Source organism: Fistularia commersonii, chromosome 15 (assembly GCF_037954325.1).
Source record: "Fistularia commersonii isolate RoL2024-O1a breed Wild chromosome 15, RoL_Fcom_v1.0, whole genome shotgun sequence".
NCBI classification, from domain to species: Eukaryota; Metazoa; Chordata; class Actinopteri; order Syngnathiformes; family Fistulariidae; genus Fistularia; species Fistularia commersonii.
The window spans coordinates 9844712-9860218 of record NC_141298.1 but is presented as its reverse complement, the minus strand read 5'-3'; the positions used below and the strand labels follow the sequence as shown (position 1 = coordinate 9860218).

The 15507-nt window shown below is 49.2% G+C and overlaps 1 protein-coding gene across 1 annotated transcript in view; it reads right to left on the bottom strand.

The window, feature by feature from the left end:
• srrm3 (serine/arginine repetitive matrix 3) overlaps window positions 1–15507 on the bottom strand; it is an 84729-nt gene that overhangs the window by 28911 nt on the left and 40311 nt on the right. The window contains exon 2 of the mRNA XM_086160841.1: window positions 14486–14802. Within this exon, the coding sequence (XP_086016967.1) occupies window positions 14486–14790 (305 nt within the window). The 5' untranslated portion in view covers window positions 14791–14802. The remainder of the gene's footprint in view (window positions 1–14485; window positions 14803–15507) is intronic.

Genomic DNA, 15507 nt, shown 5'->3' with positions numbered 1-15507 from the left:
TTTCTCCTCCCTCGCTCTTGTCGATCGCAACGTCAACCTTAGTGTTAGAGAACCTCCTTTTTTCCTCAGTGGCTGTTGGTGAACGGGACGCGTCCCGGCTGCACCCGACTGATCCTGGCATTTTTTTTGGAAGCCCGGTTGGCGAGAGCTCCTTTGCAGGAGGTGAGAATAATTCAAGCCGCCCGAGGCAGCGACCCGGACGCGCAGATTCCGGGGGAGATTGATATGCAGGTCGGAACAATGCGGCGCACGTCGAGCCCGCCAGCCCGGTGTGTTTTCGCGCCCGCCCTCGTAGCGTCTTTTCACTCATCCTGCTCCGGCTCCGGTAATGAGCTTTAATGAGCCACGGAGGCAGGGCGACATGACGGCGAGAGAAGAGAGAGGAATTAATAAAGCTGTGAAAATGTGGCTGCGAGCCAGAAATCACAGGCCCGACAGGAAGACTCACACATTAATAATATACTGTTGTGTTGATATCAAATCTGGTGCCTGGAATTCAGCAAACACGCTCTGGATAATTTGCTCCGCGCCGCTGCACGCATAAATAGCAGCGGCGCGTTGGGCCGGGAGGGAAGGCGCAAAACTTTCTCTATTCTGTCTATTTCAGTCGCAGTGTGCTGATGTGTGAGACGCCGCCTGGCTCAAAGTTCGCAAACGCCCCGCCAACGCTACAAAAGCGAGGGTGCTTAAATGCAGCGGGGATTATTTTGTCGACGTCCAGCCACGTTCTCGGCGCTGAAACCAGGTCTAATCCGGCATTTTCGGCGTCGACGTTTTTTCCGGACGGTTCTCAGGGGAAGAAACAGAGAAACGTCTTTTTCCGATCATGTACGTCGGGCGTGTGAAGCGACCGGGATCGCCTTCCGCCTTCCCACAGGCGGAGGTGCACGATCTAAACACACTGAATTTAATCCCGGTCACCGACTCATTTTTGACTCCACAGAACGAGTTGTTAAAATTCGCGCGAGATTCACGCGCGGGAACGTGTCACGTGATGGCAAAAGTACACCCAACTTTGTATTTTTCCACTAACACCCCAAATGCACTAGCAATGACGTATCCCGAAGGCCCGGAGGCCCAGTTCATGACACGGCCTGGTACCTAGTTGCCCACTTCCAAAGAGTGTGAAAAACAACCTATTAGGAAGTAACCTTGACCATCGAGATAGTGGTATAAATCACTGCCACTCCCTGAGAGTGGGGCCGAAACCTCCTCATCTGCACATCCGACTGGACGCGCTCCTGCGGACGTCCCGAGAGGGCGAACGATCCCCCAGGGGTGACATTCATTCGGCCCGGGAATTCTCGTAAGTGTATTTCTTGACCTCTAATAAACCACTCATTGCTCAATCAGTTCCTGACAGCTCTGATGTTTTTCTTGGATCACATCTGAACACACCGGGACAACAAAGTCCAATCCCGTGGCGAAGGCCGCAAAAACGGACTTTGTTGTCCCGGCAGATGTTAGGATGTTATTGTTACGGCGTCAAATCACGGCCCAGTTGTCCGATGACACTTTCTTTGTCGCGAAGGTCTGGAGCTCCGCTCATTAAGGTGATCTCCAGAAATCCAACATTCCCCCCGTGGGAAAGCTAATCTCATCTGTGTGTCTGAAACACCGTTGAGCTGTTTTCTCTCCCCACTCGTATTTATACCCTTATCTCGAATGCCGAGGGGCCCCGTAAATATAGAACGGCGCCGACTCGGGCGCCGCTTGCTTTGGGAGACCTCGCCGCTCCACTGGATTCAGATCCCATCTCTTTGACTCCGTCTCGGCGTAAAGACGGCCTCCGTCTGAGGGGCGTTTGCTTTTTTTCTCCGATTAAAATTACAGCCGCCGACACGGCGCGCGCCGAGCCGCCGCTGTCGGCATTATTGACAGCGTGGAGGACGAGATTAGCCGGAGTGAGATGGAGAGCCGGGAAGACGCGGCTCTACGCCGGTTTTGCAAAAGCGAAACCTGCTATTAATACCCGTGGCTTCACGTGCACTGCGCGGGACACGCTAGGAGCTCCATGACATCCCCAGGCCCCAGAAAAGAAGGTGCATCCGTGCATCTGTGCACGTCATGCCCTAACTCCGTTGGCTATTTTTATCCTTTTTGGTCGATTTTTATCCTTTTTTTACCCCCATTCCGTTGTCCTTTCCTATCCTTGATGTTGTTGTTGTTCTCTCTGCTTTCAATTTATTTGCGGATGTCTTTTGCTATCTGCTATGTGTCTCTCTATTTATATTTATATTCATATTTAGTGACACTATAACTGTTATGCTGCTGTGACAAAAGAATTCCCCCTTTGGGGATCAATAAAGTTCCCCTTATCTTATTTTAAAAAGCATGAAGGATGGGGACGCTGGCGAGACCTCCAGGAAGAAACCTCCAGGTTTTCACCCGTCCACGCGATCAAACAAAGGTCGACGTCGATCTCTGGGGCGAAATGTTCGAGCTGCGATTAAAAGACAAAGACGGACGGAGGCGAAGGGTCGTCGGCCTGACATCCACATTTCCTGTCCTCCGCGGCGCACATTTGATAAAAAGCCTCTCGGAATCGGAGTGGGGTTGGGGTTTGGTTGGGTGGTCGGACCGCGGTGGATCCCCGCGCGACAAAGCATCGGGAAACTTAAACGCAGCCTTCGCTCTGGACCTGCAGAGTACAGCGAAGTGCTCTGGTCCTTGTCACATCCTCCCGGAAAAATCCCCACAATTACAGGATGTGATCGAAGGAATAAACGCCTTGAAGCCCCCCGACCCCCTCTGGCTGGATGTGAGACCGTCCTCTCGCTTCTAGCCATCGATCCAACGAGGAGGCGTGACGCCTGCTGAGCTCCCACTAGTTGGCCCGATCAATTGCGCCACAGAGATGTGAGCGGTGGGGTGGGGAACTAAGTGGGGACCCCCCCCCCCCCCCCGCCCGGTGTTTTATTTAGGGGGGGGGGGCCTTCACGGGGCCTGCTGAGTACCCTGGAGAGGGAAGGGGCTTTTCATTGCTGCACTTGAACAGTCAATAGATTTTCTGGTTAGATAACAAAATCGTGAGGCCAAACAGAAATAGCAACCCTTATCCAATACATACACACACACACACACACACACACACACACACACACACGAACACACACGAACACACAAATGAGGAGAAGCAGGAGCTTCCTCCTAATTGCTAATCTCCTCAAAACAAAATGCTCAGAACGGCGCCGCCTTGAAACAAACCTACTTCATCTCAAATATTTATGATTGGCTGGGAGAGACGGGGGGGGGACGGGCGGCCGTCTGGAAGGAGCCCCCCCTCACATCCCCGACGCCGGCCTTCGGCACAATCCTCAATAAGCCTCTCAAATCTCCCGCGGATCAGGAAAACAAAAAGAAAAGCGACTCATTTCGCGTCGCTGCCGAGGCGATGGCGGAGCAGAGGAGCCCAGATGAGGGGTGGCGGGGGTTATTGTAAACATATTTTTCTTTCCGCCTGACTTAAATAACTCACTCTTGTCCCTGAGCTCGGATTCATCAGAGCGTCCTGGCGTGTTTTTTTTTTTTTTTTCCATTTCTGGTGGCTTCGACACCTGTTTACTGGGCAAAAACAAGTCATATCGAATAATTCAATCCGCATACAGTGTGTGTGTCATGTTCCTGCTCAGCATATTTATCGCCGCACTGCTGCTGGCGCATGAAGTTAGTAGACGCAGGGTTGACTGAGCGCGCTCGTAGCGAGCCTCATGCCCCGCGAGCTGCTAGGCAGCGGCTGTACCGCACACCAAGATGTTTAAAAAATGTAACCTGTTCCTAAAATGTTGCAACTGAGCCCTCCGTTTACGCGGCAACCCTCCATTTTGTTTTCAAGCGGTTCCCCCTGTGAACGGCTACGTTCTGAAAATGATCACGGACCGCGGGAAACATTTTAGAAATGGTGTAGTAAACATGCCGGGCCAGAAGGTGGCACTGTCATTTCAGACAAACTGAAATTCCCCTCTCAGCTCACCAAAAGAACATGCTACTACAGTGAGTGTAAATATCAACAATGGTGAGCGACTGACTGTCTGTACAGACCAAGGATGAGGCGGAGTTCCTGCCTCTGCCGAAGAAACAATAAAAGATTGAATAGCGAGAAGAGCCAGTAGTACTCTGGAGTACCCTGGAGTACCTTGTAGTACCCTGGAGTACCCTGGAGTACTATGGAGTTGGCAATTGTTGTTGGGGTCGACCCACAGGGGCGCGGCAGCTGACTGCACCTTCAGTAAGCGTGCCCGCTTTCAAAGTGTTGCCTTTTCCCTGTCTCCATGGAGACGGAGATTAGGCCTTTTCAGACCGTGCCATTCTGTAGCCTGTTTCTGTATTGTTCTGTTTTCAGGCAGCGCAAAAGCCCAAGGCTGGGCGACCATACCGACAATGGCCAGAGGGCTCCAGAGTGCTTCCGCCGCCGAGACTTCCGAGCTGCACTGTCTTCGAATTTATCCGGCGTGCCGTGTCTGTATACTCCTAGTTTCAGGCATGTAGACGTACAGCAGGAAAGACAAAAGTTTTGCGTTTCCACTTGAAAATGATGCATAAATGGGGCCTAACATGGCTTCAGATTGAGGCCCCGCCCTAAGGTTGCAGTCAATGCCACAATGGCCAACTCCAGAGTAGTACCGAGTACTCCAGAGTCCTGCCGAGTACTCCAGAGTCCTGCCGAGTACTCCAGAGTACTGCTGGTGCTCCTCACGAGTCAATCTTTTAACGCTTCTGCAGCAAAGAGTTGATTTCCTGCTCTGCCTTGTAGTCCAGGGTCACTTTGAGCAGCAACTCCATCTCAAGGTCGCTCAATCAATTAACTCGATCGGTCGCCACTGTTGACGTTTACCCTTCCTGTTGTACCCGTATTATTTACAAGTGGGAGGCAGGAAGTATTTCTGTGCACTTAGTTCATCATAAGTGCCACCTATTGGCTGGGTAGGTGCACTACAGCGTCTCTGGTGGTTTCCAAATGAAAACTAAACGGGACGTAGCCGTGTCGACGGGGCAGAAAGCACAAAGTGGGTTGACCACTTCGTTGTCACGTGAACAATTTTGAGTATTTTTTTATTTGTGGAGCCGTAACTCTCTCCTTGGAGAGGCTGGGTCCTTTGCTAGGCTGCAATTTCAAATGGGATTAACATCCGTAATGAGCTGCCTGGTTAAATAAGCGTTGAGAAGAATTCAATTAAAAAAGCCGATTGAAGTGAGAAAAGGGACGGCGGCGGCTCCTGACAGCAAACCGAGCCCTCGGTAAACTGCTAACTCCTGCTCCTGCGCCGAAAGCACTTTGTACCTGCTTTTGGGAGGCGGAGGAGTTCCACACCAAGATGAAGGGGTGCTTCTTCTAGTCTCCTGCTCGACCTTACCCCCCCCCCCCGTGGCTGGCGTTATCGTGGCTCCAGCCACGTGACTGCGCACACCGTGTGGCGAGGTAGCACAACGGCGGGGCCGAACGTGCCCATGGAGTGTCGCCGGTTCGGCCCCTGATTGAGATGCGGCGAGCTGGAGCTCATTAGCGAACGGGAAATGGAGTCCTTCTCCACGGGAGCGCAAATCAGACCCAATCATTACGCTTCAATTATCACAGAAAAACACCCGGGCAATACAATCTGGCCCGTCGCACGCCGCGCCGCGCCCGAGCTGCGGCTCAATCAAGCATCGCGAGCTAACTGCGCTCCCGCCCCTGAAACTCGGTGGCAGGTCCCGCGGGCCAGCTTTCGGGTTCCAACCCTGGGGTCGAGTCAACCATCGGCTCCGCTTCGACGAACGCAACCTGCGGCCCTGTGTTTCCGAACCAACGGGGGGGGGGGTTAGCATTGGCTAGCTGGATGATAAAACGTAGCTTGCATTGCAGAGTCCACTCCTGACTATTTCAACCGGAGAGGAGACGGCCAGCTGGCTTGTTGGAGGAGGGGTTGTTTGTAAAGGGAGTGTCCATCCACCCCCTAATCCTTTACCCAGGCCGAAGTCAGGATGGAGAGTCCTGGAGGCTCAGCTCCCCGGCTTAAATCTGCAATGAATGAAAAGGGGCTGCAGCCACCATCTTAATTGTATCCTCCGCCCCCATCCCTGTGTTTCATCCCAGTTCTATCCCTTAATCCCGCACTCATGCATACGCTCTCAGTTAAAGAGGCATATTAGAAGCTGGAGAGGCGCGAGGAGGTGGTCTGAGCCAGAGACGCTCCTTTTCTCCTTGCTGGTCAGCGGAGGAGGGGAGGGGGGTCGGTGGTGGTGCGGATCAGGACGGGTGTCTGGTCTGTCATTGTTAGCCCACGCGCCGTTCCACCAGACAACCCCAATCCCACATCATTAGTCTCTAACCCCGGGGAGGGGGGGGGTACCTTGATAAACAGCGGTGGACATTTTTTTCTGTTTTTTTGTTCCCTTTTTCTACAGGGCTGCGGTTTCCATGTGAGCCCCTCCCGCGGTCTCGGTCCGGTTAGCCTGATACGGTTCAGGGTGCGGCTGACGTTGCAGTCTGGAACCCTCTGAAAACCCCCGAAGCGGTTTTTGTAACAGCAGTGTCATGAAAGCGCCAAACACAACGGGCGTCGCTAAGTCTTTGAGTACCGTTGCGATGTCTTTTATTTGTAATGCCTTATCATGTTGTTAACGTGCTAATCCTGCACCGTGCACCCCCTTCAGGAGCCTGGTTTGGGAGTGGCTTTTTTTCCTTGTTCTCCTTTCTCTTTTTTTCTTGAACCTTCCCAACCCTGGGCTTAAAAACATAAACGATCACCTGAGATGCGAGTTTGATTTCCTACACCGTGTGTTTGTACGCAAGAACTGATCCAGGGTTCTGCAGGCGCCTCCTTCTCAGCATCTCAACCACATGTCCAATTGTATCCGATGTTTTGGCCATTTGGGTGATGCCGACCTTCCAGTTTCTAGCCCAGAGGGCTGCAACCTCTACTATCAAAAGAGCGATTTTGCCCCCTCTTCAACCAAAGAAAAAGAGTCTGGAGCCGCCAAACATAACAGCTAATGAAATTCTAAAAGTTTGAATCTTATTTTAAATTTTACCTGTTACAACCACTGAACACAACTAACAGAAGTGCAGTGTGCATGTGTAGGCCTACTCTGAAATAAATTAAACAGTGAACTACGCAGGCCTATTTGAGTCCTTCCTAAATTTGCGTAAAATTAAGATAAAAGCTAGCCCACTTTAATATAAATACAACGTTTAGCTGCAGCTTAGCAGCTTTAAAAAAGTAAACCTAAAATTAGTAACGTTTGTGACAAGTCCATTTCAGTGTGCTCTCAACCTCTTCGGGTTTCTTAGCCAGCAATCAACTGAAGCACCTGAACGTACCAAAAAAACAGCTCCGGGTATGAGATGATTGTTTTTTGTCTTGCTGAAAAATAATAGCCTATTAAATGCTATTGTTCTCACCTGTTTTTGAAGTTCGCTGCAGATCATCCCCATGTCGGGGCTGTAAGATGTGACTTTGACTGGAGCCTCTCATTTGTGCCATATTTGGACTTTATGAAGTTCATATTTGAGAAAACTTGCTCGCACAAGTATGTTGAGCCAGAGATGAACAAGACTCCAACTGCATATTCCGGGAATGGCACTCCCATGTGTCTGTCAAAAACAAGTTTGACGGTTTTGGGGAGGTTTTCAATGTCGCTCCATTTGTGCTCTTTAGCGAGAGCGACCTTCTAACGGGCGACTTCTTCCAGATCCGCTGTCAGGCATTTGAACTTTGACACCCATAAATCTTTATCCGCATGTCGACCAGTTCAATTTCCAGATCGGGCTTACTTACTCCCGTGAATGGATCGATGTCCAGGGGTGTGACAATGAGGGAGAGTGTGTTTCTTTTTTTCTTTCTGAACTCCCTGAATCTTTCTCCAGATGCAGCTTACATTGCAATAATTGCACGGTGGAAATAATCACAATTTATATGATTGTTCACTTCTTTGAATGCTCTCAGGGAGGGGAAGTGACAGAACGTGCCTCTCAGTGCATCCCTGGCAAACACTATCATCTTGCGCTCAAACGTCTTCCAGCATCTGCAGGGCCGTGCTTCTCTTGCTTCCCTGGTGATTTTTATTCAGCGTGTTAAAGTTACTTGTCATATCTACCAGGAAGTGAAACTTCTGCAGCCAATCGAGGTCTCCCAGTTCAGGATAGCCGAAGCCTTAGCTTTCCAAGATATCCGAATATGCGCTATCGACTTCCTCTAACGTTGAACGAAACACCCGGTGGTTTAATCCTTTTGCAATTATTTTGTTCACTATCTCGATAACGAGGTTCATCACTTCCACACATTGGGGTGTGAACGTCTGAGCCCACAGTTCTTCTTGATGGAGGATGCAATGAAACATAATCACATCTCCATCCAGTGACTTTTGAAGTAAATTCACAAAGCCTACGGGTGCCCGCAATTTTTTTCCTTATAAATTACTTTTCAAATGACCATGTGAAAAGGATCTACCTCCACTAAAAATGCTGGAAATATATTTATTTGTATATCCACGGAGTATACTTAATGGAATAAATGTTTGTGGATCTTGCATTACTGCATGAACCCTTATGGCACACTGCAGCAGTGTACTTTTTTGGTAAATACCTTATTCTGATGACTTGAATGGAGTCAGCAGCAGAGTTGAAGTTAGCTGGAAAAAAAAAAATCCCTGCTGTCCTGACAGCTGGGATTTTAGTTCCATCACCTTTTCTCCTTCTCCGCTCACTTTTCGGAGGGAAGTCAGTGCTGTAGTTGTTATGTCTGAAAATGCCGCTTCACATTTCCCTTTTTCGGTATAACAATGGCAGACTGACAGATGAGGCAAACGCACTTTGAAAATGAAATAGTCAAAAAAAAGTCCACCTTCCATTCCGTATGGAAGTGATACGTTTTAGTCTTTTAACTTGGTCCAGCTCCCTCGTTCATTTTTATACCCATAAGTTCAGACATAAATTGGGAGGCTAACTCGCTAGCTTGCTAGAACGCGCCGCTATGTGCAAATGCGCAGTGACGTCCGTGTCAGAAAAGGTCAGATTGGACAGACCGACTGTCAGTCAAGTGACAAATTTCATCGCGAGGAGGATCGGGTGACATCTACGTTTTAACGCCATCCACCCAAACTACCTTTGCGATCGACCAAATGATCGCGATCGACTTATTGGCCACGCCTGACAAAGCCCTTCTTTGCCCCATCAGTAGACACTGGCACCAGGTAAGTGGTGTTTATTCCTCGACAACTCACAACAGCCTCACAAATGTCCTGTCCTCACGTTTGGCCCTTTAGCGATATGAGTTTGATCAGTCCACCCTGCGGCCCATCGGCGTTCATATATCTGCATAAAAGCGCTGTCTGCTCAATATTGACTCATCACACGCAATTGAAAATGCTTGAGCTGAATTGATGTCATCAATTTACTTACTGGTGATGTTTGTTGCCATTTTAATGGTCCTGTCCTTGACGGTCTTTGCAGAGAGAGGCATTTCTCTCATTTTCTGAACAATTTCCCCTTTGTTTTTGGAAGTCGGGGAATAGATGAACGATTCTTTCGTGTATTCTCCGTCTGTGAAGGGATTACCCCTCCTTACGATCTCTTTAGCTGCCACAAAACTAGCAACTGTTGTTGACTGTGGAGAGGTGATCCACTTCTTGAAAGTACCGTAATTTCCGGACAATAAGCCACGACTTTTTTCCACGTAAACAACGATGCGGCTAATATATGGACTTTTTTGGGTGGGGGACGCTAACGAGCTTCACGCCGCTATAACGTTTATCCTCGTCACATCAGACCAATGAAATAACCGGGAAATTCTGAGTCCGTTCAACTCCGACACCGAAGAAGGCGACTTTGACGGTTTTAGCGCGCGGGAGGAAGCCCGAGATAGCGGTCGGCTAGCCGGTGTGGCTTATATTGAGGTGCGCTCAATAGTCCCGAAATTACGGTATGTTTGCTCTGTTCAACTATTAGTCGCGGTTCCGAAATTGCTCTCTTGGCTCGTCTTCACTTGGGTATTTTTCAGCGAATGCTGAATGCTTGCTTTGAAAATGTCTTTCAACGTTACATTTTTTTTCAACGTTACATTTCTCGTTACATATTAAGCAGACAGGTAATCCAGCGTCGTTGGCGGTGAAGTCAAATGCATCTGTTCACGCAGATTTAAACTCTCTTTTTTCCTCTGACATTTTTCTTTTTTGGGGATTTACTCATGGTTAGAGCAGCTAGCTAGGGGTGAGGGGTATAGACATTGATGTGACGCATCAAAAATTTTTAGAAATAGCAGTAGCAGTAAAATATTATTTTTGATGTTTGCTTACTACCGTTATTTTTATTTCTAAATACGTTTTTTTGTCAAGGCCAAAGGGAGCCACTACAAGGAGGCTAAAGAGCCGCCCCCTGTTGGAACTTTTTGCACTTCCTAGAACCTTCTCAGAAACAAGTCCATTTCTTGGTGCATTAGGACAGCAGAGGATTGAGGACTTCAGCTCTGAGAACGCGTGTCAAACTCAAGGCCCGCGGGCCAAATATGGCCCGCCACGTCATTTAAATGGCCCGTGAGGATATTTTACAAGGTCTGGTTGTCTTAAAATAACCAAGCCAAATGTGCGCATTGCCTATAAACTACATTTCTCACAACTCATCCCAATCACGTAACCCGTGAAGTGACGGCATCCCGCCGTTAGATAACAGTGTATCCACATCAATTACATTTTCAACAAGTGGAATTGAGAGATAAAAATGATCCCTAAATGTCCAGGATGAGAAAAGTTGATGCAGATGGAAGGCTGTTTCAAGAAAGATGGGAAGGTGATCTTTCCATCTTGTTTGTGCTTCAAGGAGAAAAAAAACAGTATGTCTTTTGTGTTATAAGATAGTGTTAATTTTGAAAGAGTACAAATCTACATCGGTACTTTGACACCAAACAAGGAGCTAAGTATGCCAAAGTTAGCCCTCCAGAAAAACAAAAAAATGAATGTTGATATAAAATTATACTTTTCTTTCTTCGCTTGGATAGCTTTATCATTGATTGATGGAGTAATGTGGGTTTCTTAACTTGACAGTATAAAAGGATTTATGATGTAACACAGCAACAAGTAAACATATTTTATTTTACATCTATGCAAATGCATATGTAACATTTTGCATTTGAATGAGTAATACATTCAGTTATTTAACATTAAGGAGTGGTCACATCTATTTTACATTACATTTGGCTACTGTTGCTGTTAAATGTGGCCCTTTGAGGACAACCATTATGCCGATGTGGCCCTCGGTGAAAATGAGTTTGACACCCCGTCCTAGAACCATTTTAGCTCCAACTCCGAGGCACAGCAATGTTAGGATTCCATTGGAACTCAGAGGAGCTTGGTAATTGGTGGAACTCATAAGTCACGCCCATAATCGGATACTTCTTGTGGACTGTGGAGACTGAAGAACCCTCGTAGTGACTGGTCAGCCTTTTTCTTGCGACCAAATTGGACAGGAGCAGCGAGAAATGGAGTGACCAAGAGGTCTTCACGCAGAGGAGCGTCAACATTTAGGCTAAATAAGAAGTGAGTTAGCTAACGGCGGGATTCTTGTGCGCGGTTATTATTCCCGTCATGCAGAACATGAACGCCGGAGCACCTCTTCTTCTTCTTTGGTGGTTTGCTTTTGAACGTGGTGCTTAAGGTCCCTACCGTGCTCCGTTTACTGCAAAACTGAAAGGTTTCCCCGGAAGAGGCGAGTTTCCGGAACGCGACTGAAGCCCGACAGAACCGTTTCGCCCGAAAGCACCCATAGAGTGACGCCGACGACCTTGGGAGCGGCGAGGTGTGTCGTGTCCCGCGGTGTGACTCCGTCATCGGCGAGTCAGATCACACGGCGGCACGTGCTCCGTTCTCCCCGAACCTTCGTACGGAAGTCACTAATTAACTTTGCCCTTTATTCTGTAAATCCCTCCGCCTGTCCCATGTATCTGGGGATTAACCATCCTTGTGTAAACAACAAGCGTGATGTGAATTAAACATCAGCAGGTATCACCGGGGGGGCGGAGCTACGCTCGCCTCCATTACGGTCTCGCTGGCCGGGAGTCGTCTCGGATTATCCGGCCGGCGTTCTGACGGGGATAATTTATGTTCCGCGGCGGTAAATCTGTTTACAGATTCACACTGCGAGGACTAGCCTCCCTCGGGGAGGGTTGAACCAGAGCCTCCGCGTGGTGACTCATTACGGGATACGTGAGTGTTTGCGAATCCCCGTCCCCCCGAGGGGGAAAAGTTTGGGCGATGATGGACCGCAGTCACGGCGATTACTTCAGCGTTAGCGGTTAGCACGCAACATGCTCTTACTCACCACGTGCAAATGAGACAGACGTCGGCGGAGTACGCTACGGTTTTTTGGCGCCCGCGTCCTCGCCGGCGGGCGACGCAAAGGTTCAAAGCGTGACGCGGACAAGAGACAAGGGAGGGGCGCTCGGACCTGAGTCACCCCTGACTTACATACTGTATTTTGTGGACCGTAAAGCGCACCACATATTTGGCACAATATCAACGTACGGGTCTATTTTCGTAAATGAGGCGCGCCGCATTATTAGGCGCATGATAAAACAGACGGTATATAAAGTGAAACAAAGCAGTCAGCTTAGTTGAACTTTATCCAACTTAGTCACTGGTTCAAAAACCCACTATTCAATTTTGTCCTCTAATTGTAGCCATCTCGCTTTGTTCCCTGAGAAACTCTTTTTGGTCTTCTATACTTGCCGCAGTTCATCTGCTTGCTTCCTCCACTCACATACCATTGATTCATTAATGAATTCTTTCACGGCTGCTCTATTCCCATCATCTACTGCGTGAACTGATCGCCTTTAGTTTGAATTTTGCTTTGTAAGCATGTCTCAACAGGTACCGTTTTTGTCCTCAAACACGCAATGTACAGTAATATTAAATTGAAGCACAGCATGTACCGTTATTACAAAAGGTGGCGTAGGTAAGTGTACTATGCACTGTTCTAAGCCATAGCTCAAGTTAGTGTGAGGTTGAAACAATGTTGTATTCCAGCTCTACATAATTAGTTATCTAACATTGTCTGACGTTGCAACCCATATTCAAGCAAGGACCAACTTTAATACAACGTCCCAAAGTCAGGTGGGAACGGTACGACAATCAATCAAGCGGAGCAGCTTCATCCCTTACCAAAGTTGCACTACAACATAGTGACAGAATTTTGAGCACAGTGGGCCGTATAAAATTGGTTGGAGGTCAGTAGGCACAATAAGAATTCATACAAAAAGCACACCAGATAAAAAGTCGCACAGCCGATTTTTGAGAAAATGTAAGAATCTTAAGTGCGCCTTATAGTGCGAAAAATACGGGTCTTATTTCTGAGCTGCTTTTCTTTGTGTGTGCACGTGTGTGTGTGTGTGTGTCTGCAAGCAGCCGTGGCTATTTCGTCTGAAAAGGAAAACACCTGACCCCCTCCCATTGAAAAGCTGCAACGCCAGAACCCCTCTACCGCACTGACACAGTGGAACTGATTCAATCTATATACTTGCCCTTTTTTTTCTGTACACACACACACACACACACACACACACACACACACACACACACACACCTGGGTATCAGTTTCATCCGTGGCCCTGTGTCTCCGCGTCTTCCGCAACTTCATTTGTCTGAAAAACAGCGGCGGGGCTGACCGCTGCAGTGACATATAACATATTCCCCCAGATATAATCCCGTCCTGCTAGCGCCGACACGCGGTGCTAGCACACGCGGCAGCGGCATCGCGATGCTCCCGAAAAGAAATAGGGGGAATCTATTGCTGTGTGTTTCCTCTGCAGAGGCTTGTTCTTCCTCTTCAGCGCCTTGGTGAAAATGACTCCTGGCAGGTAACAGTGTTGGAGGGCCCGGGCGAGAAAAAAAAAACAAAGAAAACCACCCCTGCGCAATTTCTACCGCCGCCGCGGAAAATAGACCCGAATTGAAGAGGAGGATCGTGCGGAAGTAACGTCCTCATGACATCCCTGCTTTCCTCTCGCTGGTATTTATGGACACAATCTCCAGCCTTAATTCAGGAGGGGGAGTCTCACCCAACTTTAATGGTGCAGCAGAATTGATCTTAATTAGCGTTTGATAGCCGGCGAGCGACCGAAGCGACAAAATGAATGTAATAATCCAATGTTATTGCAGCGTCCAAAGACACAATTTCTAGCGCACGTGTTCAATTCTTCTGCCGTCGCATCCGGATCACTGCGAGGGAAGGGTTTGGACACTAACAGCGCTGGGTTTTCCCTTTTTTTGGGGGTTCGTCCAGGCTGGTATCCAGGAACTGCTGCTTGTTCCCCAATGCCATTAGCAAAGTAAAACCTGCACGAGCTCTACATGTTAGCATGGCTTTAGCATGTAGCCTCTTCTAGTTGTTCTCCGGCTTTGCACGACTGGAAGGAGGAGCCAAGAATCAAACCCCAGACCTTCCTATTGGAGGGACGCCCGTTTAAAACCACCTCGAGGAGAGTCTTTAAATATAGATATTGAATATTTGTCTACTCACCCTTGTTCCTCCATCATCTCCTGGAGCTCCATGCATTTCAGCTCCACCCTCCTCTTCCTCTCGTGGTCCAGTATCTCCCTGTGAGGCTTCTTCACCAGGACGGGCTCCGCTTTGGGCTCCTCCTCCTCCTCCTCCTCCGTCCCCGGCGGTCCCTCCTCGGCCTTTGCTTGCGGGACGGCGGCCGCCAGCGGCCCTCCGGAGCCTGTCGCCCCGGCGACGGGCTCGGCTCCAACCACCGGGACGACGGGCTTGGCCACTCCGTTGGCGCCGTCCTTGGGGGTCGGCACCCTCGATGCATCGTACATGATGTCTGGATTCTGCGGAGGAAAGAAGGGGGGGGGGGTGAAGATGATTGACAGGTATGGTCAAGTGGACTCGTCATCCAAAAGTGATGGACATTCGATTTTAACCAGCTGTAGAGCACCCAAACCCCGCCAACCCCTCAGAGGACAACATACACCCTTAAGGGTGAGTATGCTGGCGCTAACGTCACCAGACAGGCATGCTGAGCATCCACACACACGCACACACACACACACATGCGCGTATGTCTGTTTTCCAGGTGAAACTATAAGGTTCTCATATTCTGGCAGGGTGGAGGTGGAATTGGGGATGGAGTTGGGGTCATGGTTCAAGTACTATTTGGACCCCCGCTCTGGTAAAGATGGATGGTCCTATTAAGTTGTGAGTGGAAGAAGCAGGAGGAGGTGAAGGTCTTCACGTTGCTCATCACCCCCTCCAGCACCCCAGCCCAGAAACTCTTGTCTCCCTCCGCCGCTAATAGCTTCATTTTTCAGCGAGGAGCCAAATAGCCGAGGAACTCAGTCGCTGTCACTCTGGGAGGGGGGGGCTGGTGGTGGTGGTGGTGGTGGGGGGGGGGGGGGGGTGGATGTTACCTCAACTGACGCCTTACTCGTGAAGCAGAGCAGGTGGCGGGACAGCAGGAGGCGTCGCCACTGAATCTACGGCTGCCGAAAATCAAAAAGGGCGACTTCTCCTCGGTATAACAGTAGAGAACCCGA